This window comes from Glandiceps talaboti, chromosome 2 (genome assembly GCF_964340395.1).
Source record: "Glandiceps talaboti chromosome 2, keGlaTala1.1, whole genome shotgun sequence".
In the NCBI taxonomy this organism is placed as follows: Eukaryota; Metazoa; Hemichordata; class Enteropneusta; family Spengelidae; genus Glandiceps; species Glandiceps talaboti.
The window spans coordinates 14,936,703-14,962,633 of NC_135550.1; the positions used below are offsets into that span (position 1 = coordinate 14,936,703).

Consider the following 25,931-nt stretch of genomic DNA (forward strand, 5'->3'; position numbering starts at 1 on the left):
CAACCAACCAATCAATCAATCAATCAATCAATCAATCAATCAATCAATCAATCAATCAATCAATCAATCAATCAATCAATCATTGAATTTATAAAGCACCAGTTTCTAGGTTCTTTTTAAAGGCGTTGTCTGTTTTCATTCTTGTTTCTCTAAACCTGTGAGACATAGTAAACGCTTCGACTGTATACAGTATTAGGGGTATGCGTAGTCCTACGGTCACAAATATTTATCATTTCTCCCCCCCCCCTCTCCCCACAAAAATTAAATTGTTTTATGTATCGTGATCTCTCTTTTTTTTTCAAATGACATGTTTTCGATTTTAAAAATTCGTGGCAACAGTATTCAAAGATCAACGCAATAGTTGTGACCTTAGCATAATTATGCTGGTAGGTAGAATGCTGATAGTGAATGCACAAAAGATTTCGCCTTTTACAACACACATATTTTTGTGAACAAAACTTGATATACTTGCCAATGTTGTGAGTTTCTATTATACGTATATACTATCGGCAGGTACTAAACACAACGAATTTGAAACCTGACCGTCGTTCTGTTTTAAATACATTCATATGTGGCGTGGTCTTGTGTATGCAGCAACAGTGTTACTTTTACGTAACATTCAAATCCCAATTCAAAAATAATTTGATGACATCCGTTTAACAAAATTAACGGCACCGTCAACATATATGTAACTAAGTTAGGGACCGGTCAGTTTCTCCAGCCTGGGGGGGGGGGGGGTGCCTGTGCATTCTTTAATCGGGCCGACAAAAAGTCACTAACCCCCTTATCTGTAAAAACCAAAAAGAGGCTGACCCCTATCACTAAATTCTAAAACATAATGACCCCCCCCCCCCCCATATATAATATTCACATGACAGATATTTTTGATCGTGACCCAGTGTGGACTGCTTGACTGTCTTGCATCTACTTTATAAGATCCCGGGTTAGCACTATCATAATTATAATTATTGAATACACAGGGTAAATATATTCCAAAAGGAGTTTTAATAGCATCTTGACAGTGAAAGGTAGGGTGAAGTTTGAGAAGGGAATATGTACATCTCTTATGGGGGTCCTAGGGGGTCTCCCCCTAGAAGCCCAGGAGGTTTTTAACTGTGAAAAGTCAATTTTGAGACTATTCAGACATTTTCAGAAAATAAGCTTTACAAAACAGCACCAACATGTAAAAAGCAACTACATAGGGTTGAAATATTTTGAAATATAGTTTGATAGCATCTTGACAGTAAGCAGATAAGGGGAAGAGCTTGAGACTGGGATATGTCCACCTCATGTGGGGGTCCTAAGGGTCTCCCAGGGCCTCTAGAAGCCCTGGAGGATTTTTACTCTTAAAACCAATATTTAGGCTATTCAGACCCTTTCAAGCAATAACTTAATCCATGCTTTACAAGACAGCACCATCAAGTGTCAGAAACTATTCTTTATAACTTACATAAGGTTGAAATATATATGCATGTAGTAAAGGTCAGCACATCTATAATGGTAGTGTCATTGGTAGGGGAGATTTGGAGATTATGGCAATTTTAGACTATCTTGGCAAACATGTCACATCTTTAAAAGACAATATCGTCTCAAATTAGAATAGGGTGAAAATATTTAAGTTTAATACCATTATGACAGTAAAATGGTTGTTGGTGCATCTGATTGTTGGTTGAATGTGTGAGTGACCTCTGGGGGTGAGGGAGTCCTTGGGGTTTTCCCGGCCCCTAGCAGATCTGGAGTTTTTTGCTTCTATTAGGGCAATGTTTCAGTTGTTAATGTAAATTATGAACAACTTTTAAAATGTCAACTTTCATGAGAAATAGACATTTCCCCTGAAAGATTCCATTTTCTGTTCTTTCTACGCAAGTCTTTGCTGAACGCCTATTTCATAAAACATTTGTACAAAAGTATGTTTTCTGTATTCCCCCATGTATATTCTTCATTCGCCCGTTTCTATATTACACTTTCGCTGCCTTCGTTACAAACAACTTTCCCATCAAAATGAAGTGGAACAATTGTTTTCAGAGTCTGTCAATTTTTTTCAAATCCAAAGTTAGATTTGTTCTTGGATCATCATCAGGTCAGATGTCATATAACGTTCTTGACTTATGTTCATAAAAATAATATTCTCTAAAATTGATTAACTAATATCATTGATGTGTGTCTGGCAGGGAATTATAAGCCTACCTGTAGACACTATTCCTTATTTATTTATTTATTTATTTATTTATTTATTTATTTATTTTTAATTTTTTTTAATTTTTTAATTTTTTTTTTAATTTTTTAATTTTTTAATTTATTTATTTATTTATTTATTTATTTATTTATTTATTTATTTATTTATTTTTTTGGGGGGGGGTTAGGATAACAGAATAGTGTAGTAGTGATAGTGGTTCAAGTGTACAGGTAGGCTAGGCAGGGAACGTTACTTGAACATCCTCGATTTTTGTTAGCAATTTGAACTTTTCATATAACTATACTCGACAGTCATTAAAACCGCGATAAAAATAAAGTGAATCACTTTATATTTTTTTTACAAGTTAACTACATTCGAAAATAGGTTTAAAAAATCCTAGCTTTATGACTTGAAGTACGAGTGGTTAATATTTTTTTTTTCATTTCAACATGTTGTGCAACGGACTGGGTCAACAATTTTGTAATGCGGTATTTATCTAAATTAGCCAACATGTGTTTCGCACATTATATTTATTTAAAGAAACAACGGGTCACACACAGACCCATAAATATTGATGACCAAGGTGCTGCATAGTCATAAATTCCTTCTTATTGCCGTCACTTCTCACCGGAATGTGTCTCAACGTATACATGTATGTATTCTGTAATAAGTCCGCTATCCCACGCCTCCTCGGTTAAAACCCAGCAAAACTCGTGACTGTTTCTCAAGCAAACTATTTTGGACACGAAAATTTAAAACGAAAATAGATATTACAAACGGGAAATTAAAACCCCCAGAAACGATTGCATGGATTGCAATGAATGACGTCACGCGGAAGGCCAATGCTCTTTACTTTGATAATGACTTTTTTTAAAATTAATTTTGACGTCATAATTGTTGTGTAGAGGAATGTGTTTATTTCTCGAAACCATTTGATAAATTACCTTTATAGAATAATGTATATTTTCAAACAGAGTTTTCGGTTCGTTTTACTTTTTGCATGCAGAACGTGCAGTGGCAGCTCTGGAAATATTTAACCTGTAAGATATGGAAATCTGAAAAGTGCAGCCTCGTTCTGAATCTTCCAAACCCGGAAGTGCTTCACTGTCGTCTGAAAACCGAAAAGGGAAAGCCCCCGTGGCGTGGCGGGGAACGCCGCGCTACTTTACTTTGGAGACTCGTTAATGGTGAGTCGATATAACTGTGGAAGGGACCTTGTGTTTAGAGAACATTTAGTGGCATATTGCAAACGTTTTACGTGCATATGTTCATTGATATCAAATGCAGGTTCTTACGAATCATCACAAGGCACTCACATATTTCCAAGCCCTGACTCAAGGTCATCCAAAGTTCTGATTCATTGTGTTCAAAATTCGCCAAACATATCCCATGTTCATATTTTAAAATTAGTACAGGTACAGATAACTTTTACTTACAAGACTTCTAAATAATATAACCAAAGTCACGTGTTTGTGACCACAGACACTTGTAATTACCCGTTAGGCTACATCTTCCAGAATGAATAAATTATCACATATTTTGACCTGTGAATAGAGTAAACTGGGATAGAATACATGTTCTAGGACCCAAAATTCAGCTAGCATGAGTTAAGGGAATATTTGTATCTCCAAATTAGAACCCCCCCCCCCCCCCCTTTGCTATTTGCCATGTTTGTTCATCTGTACCAAATAGTTACAATGTGGAAATACCATAGCTGTGATGTTGGGTTAGTTTAGTGTGTGTTATAGCTCTGGGAAGAGTTCACATCACATATATATTTGTGTCCATGATTAAATTTCAGTGGTATCTGTTTTTATTTATAGATCAGTGTCATCACTAGATCAGTTCCTGTGTGAACCGCACATCGTTGATTCTTTGAAACTTGTAGTAACCACTATATACCCATGAGTCATGGGGGTCAAGGGTCTTCAGGGTTATATTGAGAAGTGTTGCCCCCAAGCTATGGTTAAAGTCAGCCTTACAACAATTGGACACAGGTAAATAATAAATAATTGAAGCCATTAAACCTGGAATAGAAAGTTGTGTCTGCCTCAACAAAAGTTGTTACTAATAATACTTTAATTTCATTGTTTAGCTCAATATATAATTGCAAACTTTTTCTTTGTGTGGCATATACCATTATCTTCACAGATTGCTGCACTGTAAACAATTTGTTCTGATCGTATGGCACATTTGTTTGCAATATCAGAACTTGCATTGTTGATACACTGTGATGATTTGCTAAGATAATGGTAGTCTTGTAACTATGCCATCTCTCTCTCTCTCTCCACTGTATATAGTCAATTGGACAAGTCTACCCAAAATGTAGTTAAATGTCCCGCTGGGGAAAGGGTGAACAGCGCATGTCAGTAGTAATCCATCACACCCTGACAGGCGGTTGTCATTGGTTATGCGATTCGGTTTACTACAAACTCAACCTCCAGGCTTGAAGTAAAAAGTCACGTGAGAACACAATAATGTCATCAACAGTACTCCAGTAGCAGTAAACTACTGCTGTCAGTGGTGAGAACGGAATGTTGTGCCAAAGAAAGCCATTTGACTATACGGTGGAAAGAAAGATCATAGAAAATGACCACAAGTATAGTTACTAGACTACTGGTAACTCTAGCAAAGACAATGTTGCCAATATTTTACCGAGCCTGATGTATGTATGTATGTATGTATGTATGTATGTATGTATGTATGTATGTATGTATGTATGTATGTATGTATGTATGTATGTATGTATGTATGTATGTATGTATGTATGTATGTATGTATGTAGTGGAGTGATGATGGGCAAATGGTTAGAGTGGCTGGCTTTGAATCTGCAGGTTGCAGGTTTGAGCCCTGTCGCATACATAAACATACATACATACATTCACAAATACATGCATACATACATAAAACATTAAGTAATTGGTCACTGTGCATTGATACACTGGCTCTGTTAATTGTCTATATTTACTTTTAATGTTTCAAGTATGTCCTTGGGACAGGGCATTTATATTTGCATTATGAATATCAAAATATATTGATAGCCGTTATTATTTTCATATCATCCAAAAATAATCCTCATTAGGCCATCTAATGATAACAAAGTTGTTTCAATAATGCAAGTCAGCCTACCAGTAATATTATTCTGGTTTATATCAACGCTTCAATTATAAAACAAGTTTGATCAAAAGATTCATGATAAGATTATATTCTTTACTTTACAATGTGTCATTATTCCCAAATGGACAAGCCTGAAGAGGGATACTACATTGCTTCCATTCATCCATCCATCCATTTGTCCGTCCATTCATTTATCTCCATCTGTCTGTGTGTTCGTCTGTCCATTCAGTTGTTTGCATCTGACATGAACAGGCCAAATTCATTCAGACTTGATACCAAGGTACCACACTGAGTTGCGCTATCTTGCTACATCTTCAAATTTTGACAAATCATGGCCATATTTGTCGTAAAAATCAGCTATTTGCAACCTATTTATGATGTATCTCTCTCTCTTGACTTTGACCTTTGTTGTCGAATATCAATAACAATTGTTTACCTTTGAAACTCATCTCTCTCTCTCTCTCTCTCTCTCTCTCTCTCTCTCTCTCTCTCTCTCTCTCTCTCTCTCTCTCTCTCTCTCTCTCTCTCTCTCTCTCTCTCTCTCTCTCTCTCTCTCTCTCTCTCTCTCTATATATATATATATATATCAACACCCTCTTACAGATACTTCCGACAACATGGAAAACCTGCTGTACTAGTAGTTGATGGGATGAGCTGCCTCCGGATGATCTATCATCCTGGAATAGCATGGGTGTATGGAGGACAGTGGAAGCAGTACATTGAACAACTAGAAAACTTTCTGAAGGCTTTTGAAAGAGCCAAAATTGAGCCTGTGTTTTTCTTTGATGGACGGGTAGAAAATAACAAGAGAAGTGTATGGGTGGAGAGGAGGATATCAGATCGGAAGAAAATTGCCAAGATCTTTGAGCACATCAAAAGGACTGGTAATGAGCCGGGGCAAGACTTGTTCAACATCCCTGTTAGTTTGCCCAAAATGACAAGAATGGCACTCAGATCGCTCGGTGCTACCGTGTATAATACAAAGGGCGAAGCAGACTATGAGATAGCCAAATACTGCAAAGAATTTCAGTGTCTTGGTATACTGGGGCAAGATACAGATTTCATTATCTATAACATTGGGGAGTATTTCTCCAGTCAGTACTTAGATTTGAATAGTCTAACCACTGTCAGTTATTCTCGTCAAGCTCTGTGTGCTAAACTAAGAATGCCTATCTACCAGCTACCCCTACTGGCTTGCTTGATGGGCAATGATTTCATCTCTCGAGAAGATCTTGAAGATTTCCACAAGTATCTAGCCAGGGGGCGGGTTCCTTGGTTTCAGAAATTTGTACCAGTTCTAGCTAACTATGCAGCATCATTTGGCAATCGATTACTGAGCAAAGAGGACATTAGGTACATTGAGTCAGAAGTGTTCCGAGACCGCTCTAAGTTTGGGCTCATTCAAGAATCAGTAAGCATGTATTACTTGGAAGCTGATGATGTTGGAGAAACTTTACCACCAGCACTGCACACAATTGATGCTACACCCAGCAGTAATTTAGCCTCACCACCTGTTCATTCTGAGGTTTTAGAATTAGCAAAACAACAGCATAAGAAAAGTGAGAATCGGTTGTGGAATATCATGGTTACAGGGATTGAGGATTGCGGTGTGTCTTTCGAAGATGACGATGACCCATCCCTGCCATCATCTTCCCCCTTACTGCTGCCTGTGAGACAGCGTATGTACGGGCTGCTGTATGGGGTTGGGGTACAGGGAACAGATGATGATAGTGGTCAGACAGAACAGTCTAAGATCACAGGAGGCAGGGTTGTAAGGGCAGAAAAAGAGGATGCAGGAAGAGAAGCTGCTAATTTTACACCAAACTGTGCTCAACGGCGTATAGTTGGTCAGAATGCTGTTATGGAATGGCATGTGTACAGAGGCAATGCATTGAAAGAACCAGACATTGTTGCTGCATTGCCTTTGGACTCCCTCACAGGTGAGTATACGCACACACATCAATCTGATTAAAATCCACTGTAGTCTTCGGCTTGTCATTCAGTTCAGTCTAATACCTTTCTTTTTATTTGTATCGTCATCTGTTTTATATACATATTCAAGTTTTCATTTTGGTTGCTGCTTCTAGATCCCAAACCGATTCTCATTAACAGACCACTGTTTAAACCAATGAAAATGCCTCTTACTACAGGGTGAACTGTATGGTGTGCTTTGATTGGCTCTGTGTACATGTGAGATTTGAATATTATCGGCAATGAGAATGGGTCAGATGGTAGGGGTGATGACCAAAACCAAAATGTAAATATTCTATAAAAGGACAATTCAAACACAAAATGAAGGTAATAGCAAACAGGCGGCATATCACTACCTTTGATCTTAATCAGATTGGTATACACATCACTTTATCCAACTACTACTGCCACTGCTGAGGTCCAGTAGTGGGCAGAGCAGTGCTCTGGTCATAACGTTTGATCTTCTTCCCTGAAAAATTGATGAAAAAAAAAATCTTTTCATCAAGTGATATTTCAACAATCGCAAAGTTGACCAACATTTGTTAAATTCCTTGAATACCAAAAATTACTGTGAAGAATTATACACTGCTTTATAACTCCAACATGACAAAAAAACACCAAGGAAACTAAAAACAAAAATAGTATTCACCATACTCACAAAGAAGTTTATTTAAACGATAATCCAAAAAATTAGTTTATCCCCATGGAGAAATATAAACATTGTTTTTTTTTATATTGAGATAAGAAATCCCTGTCATGAGAATGTAACAGATGGCTGTGATAAAAATCTGGTATCTGATCATTTCTTTTAATTTCTTGATCTTATTGGTAGATTTTGTTTGTTGGTGATGCAGATTTTGTCAGATGAGTAGTAGAAGTTTGGGGGGGGGGGGATAGGCAGGGTGGGGACAGGATGGGGCTGTGGTATAAAAAAGATTAAGTTACACTTTGAAAGTAGTGCAAAATCTTACAGGTTTAGAAAAATTTTGACAGAATTAGTATTATAATTTGTTTACTTTGGCAGATTAGAAAATTAGGCCTAGAAAATAAAATACATTGTTTGGTTCCGGTTACCTGACCCCCACCTTGTTTTTCATGCTGACCCTAAACTTGTATTTGAAAAAAATAATAAAATCGCAAAAATTGTGATGTCTCGCAAGAAATAGTGGATGTGGAAACTGACATAAACTTAAAAAGACGATATGAAACTGTTCTTCCAATCTGTAATGGCTGTACATCTGATGAGAAGAAACCAATAACACTGAGACCATATGGAAAACAACGGAGAATATAACTACCTGAACAACTAGACACTCACATATGAGAAAAAAAAATATAAAAAAAAATAAACTAAAAAATCTACCTACCCCACCCAAAAATCTAAAATTGAATGGAGTCGGAACCACTCAATTTTATTTATTAGGCCTAATGGGATTGCAAGTATATACCTGATATTTTTTGACTTTGTTGAAAAAAATGATAATTCTGTTCTGAATGAATTTGGTTTATTCAATTGGTTTTTTTATTGACAAAAGCTATACCAGTAAGTCAATAACATCAACCTGTTTTCCTCATTCTACCAGTGGTTTCCCACCAAAAATATGCCAGAAAATATAGGATTGTACTTGATGTATAAAGTCAAACACTCTTTCTAATAACTTGAACAACACAGACATGTCATTCATCTTTATTTTCAGAAAGACAGATTCTAATAGACAGAAACTTGACATTTTTGTTGAGTTTTGAATTGGAAATGGTTGATTGTGATTGGTGGAATGGTTGATTGTGATTGGTTGTTATGGATACTAAGGGTCCTTTATATTCTGATATCCTCCCTATTTATTTATGAATTCTTGATAATAATAGTCGTACAAGTACTTCAATATCAGTGTGTTGGAATCAACACTGGCCAACTGTAAATCAATTACATCAAAATATAGTTATGTTACCAAAAACACATTATTTCTAAAAAAAAAAAAAAAAAAAAAAGAAAAGAAAAAGAAGATGTTCAGGCCAAAAAAAAATGAATTGTTTCTGGTCAGCGTGCGCATCACTTAAGTACCCTCGCGTTGGTTTTTTTTGTGTTTGTCCAGCCCATGCAGTCTGCAGCTCCGTGGGTAAACACAAAAATAACCCTCCCTACTTCGGTGAAAACAACTTGACAGCCAGTCACGAACAAGCAAATGAAAGTAGTAAATAAAAAAGAACAGTAACTGCCATAAATAGTAGACTGAGTGACAGGTTTGAGAAATAAAAAAAATAAAAAATTATGCATCGTCACACCATTTTAGACAGACTGTCTTGACCAGAATCAATTCTTTCTTCTTCTTTTTTGCCTTATTCATTATATCCTATGTAATTATTTTGTGGGTAAAATATCAATGGATATGTCAAATTCAATAAAATATACATGAGTAATAACAATGTCAAAGTAATGTCATGCTAATAACAGAATTTGTCAGACTGTAAGGTATATGGAAGACTAAAATGTTAGAATTTTATTCCCTATTCACTTATCGTGATTTGTTTGTACTGTCAAAGCATTCACCGAAGGAGCCACTCTTTGACATAAATAGTTCTAAACTAGTTGTGATAGGGGAACACTGTATTCAATGAAGGCAGATGTAAATAAAACAAAAGAAAAAAAAGTACAGGTATGTACCCTCACCTCTGAAAGATGTAGCTTAAGACGAAAATATATACACTGTACCCCTATATGAAGGGGTTCTTGCGGGACACTTTATGCCACCTTGAGTTGACTTAGGTCTTAACCCACCTTTAATACAAGTATGCAGAGTTTAAGTTGTCCCAGTGTTTAGGCCAAGACAGCTAAAAACATTAGTGTGAATGCATTTGGGCAGAGTCATGGTAAATGTTATTCTGTGCTGGATGGAATATATTGGATACAGATTGCTCCATCCATTTAGTTAAACATTTGAAAAGAATAGTTAAAAAAAAACCCAAAACATATTGACACCTAATTACAACTTGTATAGGTATAAAAAGGGTCCATTGTTATCATTAAAAAGAGACAAGAAAGAAAGAGAGTACAAGAAATACCTTGTTAAAAATATAGGGGGTGGTCAAAACTCAAGTGGATCCACAAATAGCATCATAGGGGCTGAAGTTGGAATACAATATATACTTTGCCCCTATGACTGCTATTGATCTGTGAAGACTACATCAATGGGACGTAATCACTTTTGTGTTGGCTTGACAACAGTTTTCATTGAAATGAACTGTATAGTGGTCATTTGGTTGAGAGATACAAAGAGAGGGCAATAATTTGTCCCTGTTGGCATGTGTGTAAAAAGTTATTGCCAACAATAAAGCATTCATAGTTTGGGTAATCAAGTTTCTTTGCTGTCAAAGCATGGCAATATAAAAGAGATCCCTTAATTGATAAAAGATAACAGTAACTGTCTGAAAGTAAAATTTTCACCAAGTGAAAGCCCATGTTCCTCAGTGGCCTAGCAAAAAGCCATATTGAAGTTATCGGGTGTTTTGAATTTTTCAAAGAAATTTAAGTTAAAAAAAAAAACATTTAGTTGGAAGAAACTCATTTAGATATGGTAGGATTTCCTATTCAGGATCAAGTTTGAAAGAACTCTTGTGGATGCCAGGCAGGGGCGAGGTTTCTCTTTATTTTTCCCCAAATACAGCATCAAATTTGAGGGAGCCCTAGAATATGGAAGCGTTTTTTCTTTTGTTTTACCGATTAGAGAAGAAATTGTCAAGAGACAAAAGTAAGACTTGACACAGCTCACTGACTACTATGATACTAGATATGGGGCGTGTCCATTTGCATTTGAAATGACAATTAACACAGAAATAAAAACCTGACAATAAGCATACTAAATAGACAGAGACAAAAGATACCATTATATGGCACTGACAAAACACCCCCCAATAAAATCAATGTTTTATGACTTTTATTGCTTAGATCATTGGTATCATAAAAGAAATAACATTTTGTTAAAATAAAAATCTTCTTTTTTTTGAAGATGTGTACAAATTTGCACCCATTGTTGACAATGTTGGCTTGAGTGAGTTCTGATACTTTATAATGCATTGCTGTCAGCTTGACTGTAAGCATGGCTTTGTTTTTTTTCCACCGTTAATTTCTTTGAAAGAAGACGCCAACAATCCCTCTACAAAAGAGGATTACCTAATGAGTGCATGTCCACCATCTGCTTCTGTAAAAGATGACACTTTTTTCTTTTGTTCTCTTTCGTTGAAAGATGCTACTTTAGAATTCACGCTAGATCATGTAAACAAAACGTGTTGCATGCACATTACCATTGGGAATCTGTTTCTTTTTTATCTTTTTTTTTTTAAATTTTAAAATTTAATTTAGTTCAATTATAATTGTGAAATATAGAGTACAACAAGTACAGACCAAGATGTTGCGAGCGTTGTGGTTGTAACTTAATGTATCCCCCTTTGATTTTTTTGGCTGTAAGTATCAACGAAGAGTTAATGACAGCTGCTGAAGGACTTTCAGTTTCTCTTAAAGAGTAATGTGTATATTCTTTTAATAGCTGATATCTCGTAATATTTTCAAGTATCGATGTATAGCTTAGAGTATACTACCTAGCATATTAGCTTACTCATTAGATGACAACTGGACTGAAAATACACATTGGCTAGTGCTGTCATAAGTGATGGCTGGAGGAAAGAAGTAAATTTATGCAAGCAAACACATAATAGTTTTAGGTAGGATTTTGTCCTGTAAGCTATCATTGTATGTACTGAGGTATAACTGTAAGCATTGTCATGCACTAGAAATTATAACTCCGAAAAGTACTAATCATGGTAAAAGATGTCACAGCTTTGCCTTATGTTTTCTTTGCTTTCCTTTCAACATAGAATGCAGAAACAAAAAAAAAGGAAATTATTTTTATTCTATTTGTTTTTCTTTCAGTCAACTTGGTTTTTTTTCATTTCAAGACCATATCTAGCAACGTTTGGCATGACTAGTTATGTTTATTGTATGTGTCAGTTTGTGAAGGTATTTTTTGGATAGGTATTAAATGTATGTTATTGGTTTTCAATATTCTATAGATGGCTGTGGTAGTTGTAACCAATTGCAACAATCAATTCAGTACAATTTGAATTTTGCCATGATCGTTGTAACCAATGGCAACAGTCAATTCAGCATGATTTGAATTTGGATGTGATAGTTGTAACAAATGGCAACAGTCAATACATTATAATTTGAATTTTGCGATGATCATTGTAACCAATGGCAACCGTCAATTCAGCATCATTTGAATTTGGGTGTTGTAGTTGCAACCAGTAACAATTAACAGTCAGTTCAGTGTAATTTGAATTTGGGTGAAATTTGTAACCAGTGGCAACACAGTCAATCCATTTTAATTGTTTCAAACTTTTGTAGTGAAAAACCTGCAACCGTAACTAAACCTTAGCTATTAACATTTAAAATTTGTTTGCACCATTTTTAATTCAATATTCAATCAAAAGTTTAAAATTAGCATTTGCTTATTTTTTCTTGATATCTGTTTTGTGAAAATCAATTTTCATGAATACAAAGATTGTATGATAACAGTGACACTTTAATATAATAGTTGAGAGTACGTAGTCAAAATCAACCAGCGAGGGTTCGAAACCGATACCTTAAAGCTGCTCTTAGCTGCGACTGAACTTTAAAAAAAAATGTTTTGCTAGATATAATGATTTACTTGTAATGTTGTTCACCATGAGATGTATTTGATCACCCTGTAAACACATTTGTGTAGCTTCAGTACACAATGTATGTGCAATATTGTAATGAAACTGATTTGTGGGTCTACACTCTAAACCCCCCCCCCATCCCCCCCACCCCACCCACCCCCATCCCCCCACCCCCAGGGAATCATAATATCAACTTTATTTCTATACTACCTATAGATAAAATAAACTTTGAACAATTGTCAGTGAACATGTTGGTTGTGTGATCGAAAAAAAAAATACTGCTCCAATTACTGCTAGTGCAGCTTTAAGTAAATGTATGCACTGATGCAAATAATCACTGGTAGGTACATCAGGGTGACCCTATTTTTTTTTTCTGTTTCTCATTACCCAACCGACCAAAATTTTCAGCTTTGACATCAAAAATTAAAAGAAAATTTTTTTAATTTCGCCCACCTCTAATATTTTGCAAAACAGCAAAGTGTCTGGACTGTTGACGTCATCTACAGTCATGGCGGAGACGACGACACTTGTTCACGAACAGAGAATTTCTTTCATGATGGAAGTTATTCAAGTAGGGAAGGGGAGGGGGGGGGGGGCTGAGAACATGCCAATTGTATAGAGAAGCTGCAAAAGGGTTTGTTACCAGGAATCCAATAAAAAGAAGATAGAGAAGAGGAAAAGGAGATGTAGAGAAACATGAAGAAGATGATATTTTTTTTTTTACTTTATTTTTTTAAATCGACCGACCAACCCATAGTTGCCATTAAAAAGTAATGAGAAACATAAAAAACAATGTGGTCACCCTAATGTAATAATTTAGAAACTATAAAGAGTGGTATCCTAATAGAACAGGTCACAGATGTCACAACTGTTAATGTTGTTTGTCTGGGTCTCAAGGTCATTAGCTCTTTAACTAAAGTTAGTTCATTTTTACTAGTCACTCGTTTACCTGCATATTGAGGGACACCCAATGAAATGGAGACATTCATTTTATGAGATTCGCCATGCAGAAATTTTTCAGTTGTGAAGTATTTTCTTGTCAAATATGAATTATGCAAAGATGATGCAATAGTTCTTGTGTAAAGTTATAATATTTTAATACCGATAATTTATTTCTGTACTTCAGCCACCTGCCATGTTGTGCAAACAATTTTCAAATAAATTTTACATTGACAGAGACGTGTACAAGGTGTTTCTTTTCTTCAATGAAAAACAAAAAAATACATCATAATTCTGTCTCAATTGTGTCCTGACACTGAAGTTAGATAATAAATTAATACGAGAATGAATATTCATGTAGACTCAGAGTTCATAGTTGCAAATGAAAATTTCTACTCACTTAGAGTCAAAATGTGGGACTTGCTAGCTTCCAATAATTTTTGACTTTTTGTGAGCATAAATTTTCATTTGTGATACAGTAATGATATGTGTTCTCCAAATCTGAGATACTAATATCAAAATGTGCATGATTTGCTAAAAAACATATATAAAATGGTACATTTTGTTCTCTGAGTATCACAAGTTTCACATATGTTCTCAGTACTGTGTACCTTGCTGTAGTCTTCACTTCCAAAATGGGTCTACCACCACACAGGGACGATCTATAACTGGAAGGTTCTGATGAAAGTGGCAGTGGGCACTTAGGTAGACCTCATTGTCATGTCAGTTTATGGATGTTTTGAAAGATTTAATATTGATAGTTGTTTGCGATAGGTCATTCCATAATGTTATGGTGTCTGAAAGGATTGGATGAGAGGGGAAGAGGGAGAGGAGGTTGATGTGTGTAGCAACTTTTCAAATTGTCTGTTTTTTGGTTTTTCCACTTTTCATGATTTTAGGCTTCTTGAATTTTGTTGGTGTGTGCCTATTTTGTAACTGTAGGGTTTTGTGGACGATTGTAAAAGCAGTTGAGTTTTTCTTGTGAATTCAAGCGTGCCCCATTCTAGTTTCTGTAACAATTTCTGTAATGCTTGGTTTCGGCTTGTTGTAGTCTCCAAGTACAAAGCTTGCTGTACTGCATTCAACTTCTTCCTTCCTGATGACTGATTAGATTTTATTCAATTAATTGTGCTAGTTGTTCAAATTACATGTGCACATTGTTCCCCCACCACCACCACCTCACAGTATAATGTTTACTAAGTAACAAGGGACACACGACCAGTTGAGCTATACATGTTAAAAGATATTTTTGATAAAACAGACTTTCTCACTCTATATTTTACTAATAATAATGACTTTGAATTCCCTTCTGGAAAGCACGCAACTTTTCCAGGAAGTGTGAGGGATTACTGAACAGCAAAATAAGAATTCATATTGCACAGAAACAACCAATTAGCAGCCAGAGTTATTGTAATGTGTTTGGATAAAATAAAATGTGTGAAATTTAACAGATTTTAGAAACTGTACTTAATATTCATGGACTATTGAAATATTGGTGTCGGATTATGTATTCATTTCATCTCAAGTGTTAAGTATTTGAATTGAATGGAAAATAGAATATTACCATTAATCAGTAAAAAACCAATGAATGAATATAATAACACTGGATCCAAAAGGATACAAATTGTACTTATGTCTTACATTTTGCTGAGGTGTGAAATAGTCTAAGATTTCAACCGTTTTTGTATATTGCAGAAGGTGATTTTTTACTCTATTTTTAATCTGTGTTTGTTGAAAGTGTGAATTTCGCTGATCATCAACTGGTGATGTCTATAAAATGGTGTCAAGTTCGTTGACATGATGTTTTTAAACTGAGACCTTAGTTTAAAGTTGTGATTTTCTCTGTTCGGCTTCCTTTGATGTTGTTTATCAAGAACGTGTGAAATGTATGATGTAAAGGTGTGTAAATGTCTTGTGACAGAAATCAACATAGCATGTCAATTGTATACCAAAGTAGCCATATGAATGAAGAGGGGGGAGGGGGGGGGCTACTTCCCTTATTTGACTCTACATATATGTGCCTCCCTTTGGGGTGTGTTCTCTCACCATTTCAACTTTGGTGGGGTTTTTTTTTAGCTGAAGAGTCTAAAATAGGGTCGACTCTACATGATTTTCGATAATACTTGGTCTATATATATATATATGTATAATGTGGTCCATTTTAGTATTTTACTTTACCAAATCATAACTGTACTATTAATTGCTATTACTTACCCTCAAAATGTTGCCTCTTTAGGGAAAAAATACAAGAGTGATAACCACATTTTGTGATTAATAAATATTTTGATCTAAAATTTGATCTACTAAAATATGTACTGGGCTAAAATGAGGTATTGATTTTTAGTTAAAATGGGTCTAAAATGGGGTCTGGTGTTGGCAGTATTGGCCTTACACACCTACCAGAGCTGTTCACCGCTATACCCCCCCCCCCCCCCCCTTTAACAAAACAGTGAATCTATGTAACTCCACTGATGATAGCGCCAAACTGAGAATGTAAACATTTGGAGTGACGTGGTCCGTGGTGACGTTATTACCATGAGTTCTACGAGTTACAACTAAGAGAAGGAATCATAAAAAAAAAAACATGTCCTGATCTGCAAAACTAGGAGAGTAAGTGATTAAAACACATAACCCAAAATGAATGAAGATTATGTTTCAATATGAGCATGTCATTATAATGTTAACCTATAGAGGGTTACTTAGTACAACCTCCAACATTACTGAAATGTGATGTTACTTCTTTAAAAAAGAGCAGTGCATGATTATGACAGTTGTAAGGGTTATGTTGTTTTCGTGAAAATCTGGCATATTAATGTTACATCCTTCCAGTCAACAAAACCACAGAGTCAAACAAAACATTGTGAACAGTATGAATTCTCTTCATTCCCTTGATAGGTGGCACCCCATCCATGGAATACCTATGGCTTCAGAACGGTCCAGAAGTAACAGAATGCAGACTTCGTACTTATCTTGCCTGCATGGACTGTTCAATTTCCATGACAACCATGCAACAGATCCCACAGGAATATATCATACCTTGTACGCTGATTAACTATTTCCTGAAGAGCCTGACAAAGGATGTGTTTGGTGAAGTTGAACTGAACGCATTCCTTGCTGTGTTTGTGACACTACCGATGTATGATGTAGATAGATTGATATCACTAGAGGTAAGTTTAATTATCAAAAGTGTAACTACCCAAGTAGACCAGTTACTCATGGTTACCATATGCAAATTATATGCAAATGAGGGTATGGTCCTTCATTGGACCTGAAAATGCATGATTGCATAGTGTCAATTTTACGGAAATTTGTATTTTGGATAAATATATGTAATATCGGTAATAACAGATTTCTATTCTGAGAGTGAGTTCTAGTGTGGGTACTCAGGGGTCTTTGCACTCATACTTGAAGCGTTTTCTGCTGCACCTTCATGAGCGTAGCGAACGAAAGTACGGCCACATTCAGTCATACATAAAACCTTAAAGGGGCACAAGCTGAGTTTATACATTTTTGGGCTAGATTTATGTTGCGTATTTAAAACTTGTTAGTAGTATTCTACTTACTGAAGCATATGTAACTACTCGCTTACAATTGACTGAACTTAAACCTGGTATTAAGATATAACATATAAATGATCTGATGACGTAATTTTCAATATGTATCGAAACCTGTCCAGGAATCCATACAGGGCAATCAACTGTTCTGACAATGCCAGAAGGCGATAGTCATAGAAGGGATGCATCAACATTAACATTATACTAGAATAGTTTAATCGAGGTCCTATAAGGCCTACAAAAAAATAATTGTTTGGTTTCCGTTACCCGACCCTACCTCGCTTTACATTGCTGGCCCTAAACTTTTTTTTACATATTCGAGAAATAAATAATAACATCACAAAAATTGTGAAGTCTCGTGAGAAATAGTGGATGCGGAAACTGACATCAACTTAAACACTTAGACAAAATAAAACTATTCTCCCAATCTGTAATGGCTGTACATCTGATAGGAAGAAATAAACAACACAGAGACCATTTAGAAAACAATGGAAAACCTGAACTAGACACACACAGAAAAAAAATATATGATAAAATGACATAAAAAATCTACCTACCCCACCTATTCTTAAAATTGAGCGTAATCAGAACCACACACTTTTTTTTTATTAGGCCTAATGTAAGTATTTTTACTTGAGTCAAAATTTTATAAACTCAGTCTGTGCCATTTTTTTCTGAGATAGGAATCTTTTAATAGATTCTTGAACCGTGAAAAAGTAGCTTCTTATACATATAGTTGTTGGGGGACTTTGTTCATTGATAACCCACTGAAGATTACTTTAGATAACTTTAACAGAAAATCGCTGGGAGCAATTCCCAGCACAAAAATTAAAAAACAAAAAACAAAAACAAAACAAAACACTTTAATGAAACCATACACTCAGAGTCTAGAATGATTTTATCAAGCTTTAGATAATAAAATTTACGGTTCTCTGATCACCTACCTTTCAAATATAAGTAGGTTTGGTATTTAAATGGTCTATTTTGAGGAGGGGGAAGGCAGCCATGACATCTGTGATTTTTTTTCTCAATTTTCATACCATTTTCAAGATATTTTTTTCGTCAACTGTATCAAGAAAGTTATGTTTCTCCATAACTATGTAAAAAATATTAAGAGGGTCAGCTGAAAAAAACCCAAAGAAAGTAGAAGTGGGTAATCAGAAACACATTTTTGTGTGGTCTCAAAATGAGGATGTTTGTTCTTTCGATATGCCTGGTTCCTCACAATGGAAAAATTACAAATAAGAAATTAAGGGTTGGGTCACATCTTGACAAGTGGCTTTATTATGGTCAGTTTTCTGGTCTAATTTGAATATCCCTCTTATGTAACTGGGAAGCTTTAATGGATATTGAGAAAAGATCTTATCTGGCACATTTCATCATCAATATATTTATCTCAACATCTATTATGTCATCTAGCCCTTGGCAACTGATCCCCCCCCCCCCCCCCCCCAGCAACTGATGTACCAAGGCATGCTGGGAAAGTTCAAAAACCACCAAAACATTGAACTGTGCAATTTGAGCACACAAAAAATATATTTGTACTGAATTTGACTACTCCATCATATATATTTCAAATATTGACAGTGTATAAGGAACTGTACACTTTTATATATGAATGTTTTGAAAATTTCTGATAGATTTCTGGAAACACAATTTGAAAGAAAGAAAAAATATGGATTGAACATGAAATGACAAGGTGAACAAGGAAATGCATATGTAAAGTACAAATAATAATGGAAATATTTTAGCTGGAAGAGAAGAGTACGAAAATGGTAATTTTTGTACAAAATAACAAAATGAAACTGTTGTCAGTAGTAATTAATATGATTTATAGTTGTTTATAGACTTACAGTGGAAAAATTATCAACATTTTTAGCTTTCAATTATTCTATCGATAATCCAAGTCATTATCCTGTCGTTTTGTTCTTCTGCTGTCCACAAGTGTCTGTTCAATATTCTTTATTCTAATGAGAGAAAGCGAGAGAGAGAGAGAGAGAGAGAGAGAGAGAGAGAGAGAGAGAGAAAGCGAGAGAGAGAGAGAGAGAGAGAGAGAGAGAGCGAGAGAGAGAAAGCGAGAGAGAGAGAGAGAGAGAGAGAGAGAGAGAGAAAGAGAGAGAGAGAGAGAGAGAGAGAGAGGGAGGGAGAGAGAGAGAGGGGGGGATGGACGGACAGATGGACAGACAGACAGACAGTGAGGGACAGAGACAGAGAAAGAAAGACAGATAGACACAGAGAGATAGACAGAGACAGACAGATAGATAGATAGATAAATAGATAGATAGAGAGAGAGACAGATAGACAGACAGACACACACACACACACACACACAGACAGACAGACACACAGACAGACCAACAGACAAGACAAACACAAAGGGGAGAAAGGGAGGAAGGGTAATGATGAAAAATGCCGTATAATTACATATTCATAAAGAATGATATGTACAAAATGTAGTTAATATACCAAACAAACCGATATAGAGACAAAGAAACACATAGAAACATATTGAAGATATGATTTTAATATGCTGAATTACAAGACAAATCTCACAACTTATGAAATTTACAAAGAAACTTGTCATTTTTACAAATATCGTTAATAAGCGTCAGTCATCAATGAAACATGTATAAGTAGGATAAACCTGATGTACTAAATTATTTTCAATAATAAATGAAATTATGAATAATTCACAACGGAAAACAAGAGATGACCATGACATTAAATATCTATAATTCCTGGAAGTGATCTAATCATCACCTTTCTTAAACCCTGGATGGAGAGATCAAACAATGGAAGTCATTAATATTAATTACAGCTGATATTATTTATGATTTCCTGATAACCCAGTTATCCTGTGTAATTAGTAGATGTTGTTCATTTCTCTTGTTCTTAATACCCAGGTACAATAATGATCACCTGTTATTGCTCGTTTCATTTCATAATGCGCAATGAAAGATATCCCACTTATATAATTACAACCTGGAATTTGTGTAGAAAGCCTGATGATTTTCCCACACTTGGTAGTCAATAGAGATTATAAACAGAATAGGAAAACCATGAACTTGAAATCAATTGCACTTGATTAATATCATGGATTAGTGGATAATGTACAGTTTTATTTCAATTTTCCCACCATTCTCTCCACCCCCCCCCCCTTCCTCCCCTCTCTCTCCCTCTATCTCAGTTCATTTCTTTCCATAATCTATATGTGGATATATTTTTTGATAATGCACATTTCATGCTCTCTCCCTCTCTCCCTTCTCCCTGTCTATCGCTCTCCCTCTTGCTCTTTCTTCTCCTTCTCTCTCCCTTACTGTCTTTATTTCTCTCTCTCTCTCTCTCTCTCTCTCTCTCTCTCTCTCTCTCTCTCTCTCTCTCTCTCTCTCCCTCCCTCCCTCCCTTCCTCCTTCCTTCCCCCTCCCCTGTCTAATTAAGTGCATTTTAATTTTCAATTTCTTTCTCATCTTCTCAGGTAGCCACAGTAAAATCAAAGGCCATACATCTTGCCACAGTTTTCATGAGAGGAGTGACTACAGTACTTACATTAAATTCTGCTTGTGGTAAACCAGTTGCTATGGAACATGGGTTGCCATGGAAATACTTTGATGGCAAATTGTTTCATGCAAAGTATCTAATTGCTCTGCAGGGAACAAACGAGTTTGTACTTTGTGAGAAAAATGTAAGTTTAATACTGCATATGGAAATAATTAGTCAGTGATTCTAAAGTATGTCTTTCATTTGCTGTTTAAACTATACACCACTGAACTTCACATTCAGCAATTTATACAAACCAGGAGTGTACAGCTACATATTTAGACAATATTTCTACTGTATGTCTATAGTATACTATAGATTTTTCAACAACTACCGGTACTTGCATTACTGTATAATCAAATAATGTATACTTACATCACACATGCACACACACACACATACACACACACATACACACAACACTGACACAAACACACATACATACATACATACATACATACATACATACATACATACATACATACATACATACATACATACATACAGATAGACAGACAGACACACACGCAGCCATATACACACACACGCACACACACACACATACACACACACATACACACACACACACACACACACACACAGATGGTCTTACTAAATAAACAGAAAATGCTATTCTCACATGAGGAATTGTATAATTCTATTATTGATGTATAAATAATACAAAGTGATTTGATAAAATAAAAATGACAAAAATTCAAACGTGAAGAGTAAATGGTTTATTCAAAAAATAAATGTATATAATATAGGGTATGGGGTTTTGTCTTTGTTTACCCAACAATGTTTTCAAATAAAAATGGTAAAGTTGGTTTCATTGTAATGCATTTTCATGTGTTTATATGATAGGCCAACAAATATTTTTGACTGTTCACACAGAAACACCAAAGATGGAACAAATTGAAAACAATGTTATTGCACATGCCCCAAAATAACACAGCCATAAAAGTGATCATGCATATAAATACATCATTGATTGGGTCATCTCTGAGATAAAAGTGTGCATTTTTCAAATTGTTGCATTTTTGGCCGTTTAAATGATGCCATTTTCACATCTTTCCATTTTCCATTCTATTTGTTATGTTGTTATTGGATAATCCATTTTGGCTGCGATTTCATGTGACATCTCCATGTAAACAACAAATTAGTTGTGTGAAAACATATGAAAACAGCATTATGTATATAAACAGGGCCTTTGATAGGGTTAGGTTTTAGGATAGAGATTGAATTGCATACATGGAGACCTCCTATCATAAACCAAACTTGTATCATCCACTGTCCCAAATATCATACCACTTTAAGTCACTGATATTTTATCTGCTTTGTATATTACAGGAGAGGACCATTAACTTGTTCAGATTATTAAAGCAGTGTGTACTGGAAGGAAGAAGATGATAACATATAGAATGTGTGTGCACATACAGCTTCAATCATTACTAGCTTAAAGTGTCTCTGTCCTGAGGAGAATTTTTGACATATCGAAAACGCATCTCCGCATTTAGTATGCATTCTGAGTTTGGAACAATAAAGTTTCATGTAATGCAGGCCATTGATTGTTGTTAGTTGTTTTGTTTAGTTAAGATAAGAACATTTAGTATGGCTTTCTTTTATAGAGAGTGTATGATTTATAATTGACCATTGTTAAGATACTCTTCAAGAACTGCCCTCGAAACTGTTTAATATATTTATGTAACCGTTACTATAACCACAACAGAAAAGTTGTATCATCCCTATCCCGAAAATTCCAAGGCCAACAAAGAACAATGACTTCAGGCCAGTAGCACTGACTTCCATACCCATGAAATGCCTTGAACGGATTCTGCTGAAATATCTTGTTTCTCAGACATCGTTATACCAGGATCCACTGCAGTTTGCATATCGCCAACACAGGAGTACAGAGGATGCAGTTCTGTCCATTCTACATACAATAACCCAGCATCTGGATGCTAGTAATACTTCGGTTCGGGTACTATTCGTGGACTTTTCGAGTGCGTTCAACACCATCTCCCCCAACTTGCTAATCAGGAAGTTGAGGAATATGGCTGTAAACCAACAATTAATCCGGTGGGTGGCAGACTTTCTGACCAGGCGTATGCAGTTTGTTAAAGTGAACTCAACAAGCTCGGGTAGCCGAATGACGAACACTGGCTCACCACAAGGCTCCGTTATTTCTCCATCCCTATTTACCATATTTACATCCGATTGCAATCCAATAAATACAAACAGCAACGACAAGCTCTATAAATTTGCCGATGACAAAGCCCTGGTAGGACTTATTACAGCGAATCGAGACACAACTTATAGAGAAGAAGTGGATAGACTAGTGACCTGGTGTGACAATAATAACTTGATCCTAAATGTGAATAAAACAAAGGAAATGATTATAGATTTCCGGAGGAATACTTCAGAACCCACAATGCTTGAGATCAAGGGGGGGAACGTAGGAAGGGTTAATAGCTACAGATATCTTGGTATGTCTTTATCGAACACTCTTACCTGGGGTGAACATGCATGTGCACTAACCCGTAAATGCCAACAAAGAATGTATTTTCTACGCAAATTGCGTAGGTTTGGTGTATCTAGCAAAATTCTGCATATGTTCTATAAATCTACCATTGAGTCGATCATAGGATATTGTATTTCTTGCTGGGGTGGTAGTATCACTATGTCTAGTTTAAATCAAATAGATCGAGTTATTAATCAAGCAAGGAAAATTGTAGGAGTACCTGTGCCCAGTGTGAGTGAACTATTTGCGAAATCTAGTGAAAACAAAGCCGCACTCATCCTGGCTGATAAAACTCATCCACTGAACTGTAATTTCATTAAGACAAGGTCCGGCAGCAGATACCGCTCAATTCGATGTCGCACCGATAGATTCGGCAATACATTTGTGCCTTCCGCTATCAGGATGCTTAACCAAGCATGTACAAGATAGACATGTGGTGATCTAGTACAGTGTACGTAATGCCTTTAATGTTGTCTTTGTTGTGTGCATTTGCCACTTTTTGTACCTTACTTTGAATGTAATGTGTGTCGATATTTTTCTGCGAGTCTGTGTAACCAAGACAAATTTCCATTGAGTTGGACAATAAATTATTATTATTATTATTATTATTACATCTGACATTGAAGTCAAGCCCTTGAACAACGGGATACAATACTGGATATGAGCATGGAGGTTTAAGAGTTATACCTCTATGGTATGAGTAATATATTAATATGTATGAGGGATATAAATATGATGTGTGTGTGTGTTTGTTTGTGTGTGTGTGTGTATGTATGTATGTATGTATGTATGTATGTATGTATGTATGTATGTATGTATGTATGTATGTATGTATGTTTGTATGTATGTATGTATGTATGTACATACCTATCTTTTCTGTATATGTGTAAGTGTTTGCATGTATCCTATACACAGGATAGGTGTTGCAATAATACTGTGAAATTTTTTATGTGTCTTTTAATGTAGACGTTGGTAGATCTCTTAAAGTGAATTTAAAACAAAAGCCTACATCTTAATGTATCTAGTATATTGATGGTTTTACTAGTTCATCATTATTTACCATATAACATTGATAAACAGCATGCTGAATAATCAAGGTATTCAGTTTCCATTAGTCATCCAGCAAATTAGATATTCCAACTCGCTGTAAAACAAAAACGGAGTTGGAAGTTGTTGAAAAACATTGATGTTAGTCTTTATTTGCTCCACACCTTGTATCATGTTTGTTGCATGCCGCATTAAATTAACTTTGTATAGAAATTGAATTATACATGTTTGTAAACGATTTTCTTTGTAAAAAGCTTTATTTTTTTTTATAATTTTGATAAATTTATTAAAAACAATTTATACGGAATGTTTAATATATTCAAACCCGACCCCAAATTAGTATTATGTAATTAGTATTATTCATTTATTCTTCCATGTCCATTCATCTGGACTTAGCAGTAATGATGTTTAGTAGATTGGCAGAACAATCAAGATTATGCTAATTTTTACTCTCTGATATTAAAGTGGGCAGAACTTTTTAATCAGCAAATTAAAATACATGCATATTAAAATGTAAAGGAATAATTAGTGCATTTGTATCAAGTACTGCAAATTGGCAAACTAACTAACTATCGCTGACCATTTCCACTCAGAGTTTCTTCTGATTGAACTTTTTACACCGAGAATGAGCTGTAGAGCTTGGACTTGTTTTTTAACAAGGGCTGAAATAATTAGATGTTAGTCTCCAATATTTTTCTTCATTCAGCCAAGGAAAATATGAGTGACAACCCTTAGGTCAGGCAGGAGTATTTTCCAGCTGAATGAAGAAAAATATTGGAGAATAACATAATTACACCAGCGCCAGTAATATCAGAGAAAAATCGGGGAAAGTATAATGGTAATTCTGAATGTTTTGACTCATGTTTCAAATACAGCAGAACCAGTGACGTAGATGCACTTTGTTGTGACGTAGAACGACCAGAGTATACTAGTATATTCCATATTTTTTTTGTTCTGAATGGCACGTGCATGGGATAATACTGTATAACTTCCTATATACTTGTACTTGAGTCTCTAGCCAGTTGGCTTGCATCAAAGTTGTTGTTATCTCTGGATACAACTGTCTTTTGTTGTTCAGTGATAACATAGGCAAATATGAATGAATGGCAGCATTGGAAACAAATCTATATATTCTGTAAAGCACTTTCACTAGTGATTACTTATGGTTGCATGATTATAATGAGTGGTATTGTTATCAGGCTGATCTTTACACAAAAGACTTTTTTTTAAAAACCCACTGTAAACAGATAGACATGACAATCAATCAAATGTGCCAATGCAGCTGTTATCAGCCTTGTAGTAACTATTTCCTTGTTCATCAACATTGTATCTATTTCACTTTGTAGCATCAACCCAAGTTTGATTGACACTGACA

The 25,931-nt window shown here is 35.4% G+C and overlaps 1 protein-coding gene across 3 annotated transcripts; it reads left to right on the forward strand.

Annotated features, from left to right (window-relative positions):
• The first annotated feature begins 3,271 nt into the window (after nt 1–3,271).
• Nucleotides 3,272–23,986, forward strand: LOC144452599 (constitutive coactivator of peroxisome proliferator-activated receptor gamma-like). 3 transcript variants are annotated; one of them, XM_078143730.1, is made up of 6 exons: nt 3,272–3,363; nt 4,000–4,173; nt 5,897–7,233; nt 16,793–17,068; nt 20,931–21,133; nt 22,339–23,986. In XM_078143730.1, the coding sequence occupies exons 2-6, from the start codon at nt 4,088–4,090 to the stop codon at nt 22,396–22,398; spliced, it is 1,962 nt and encodes a 653-aa protein (XP_077999856.1). In that variant the 5' UTR covers nt 3,272–3,363; nt 4,000–4,087; the 3' UTR covers nt 22,399–23,986. The 3 variants fall into 3 exon arrangements, with proteins under 3 accessions (XP_077999856.1, XP_077999849.1, XP_077999864.1); XM_078143723.1 differs by having other exon boundaries at nt 16,793–17,064; nt 20,927–21,133; XM_078143738.1 differs by lacking the exon at nt 3,272–3,363 and adding an exon at nt 4,477–4,639 and having other exon boundaries at nt 4,043–4,173; nt 16,793–17,064; nt 20,927–21,133.
• The last annotated feature ends 1,945 nt before the right edge of the window (nt 23,987–25,931 follow it).

Bases quoted from the DNA above. Each gene is read 5' to 3' on its own strand.
- LOC144452599 (XM_078143730.1), top strand. From the start codon at position 4,088: ATGGGGGTCAAGGGTCTTCAGGGTTATATTGAGAAGTGTTGCCCCCAA. The intron at 4,174-5,896 runs GTAAATAATAAA...ACCCTCTTACAG, and splicing joins CTTACAACAATTGGACACAG to ATACTTCCGACAACATGGAA. The intron at 7,234-16,792 runs GTGAGTATACGC...TTCCCTTGATAG, and splicing joins GCCTTTGGACTCCCTCACAG to GTGGCACCCCATCCATGGAA.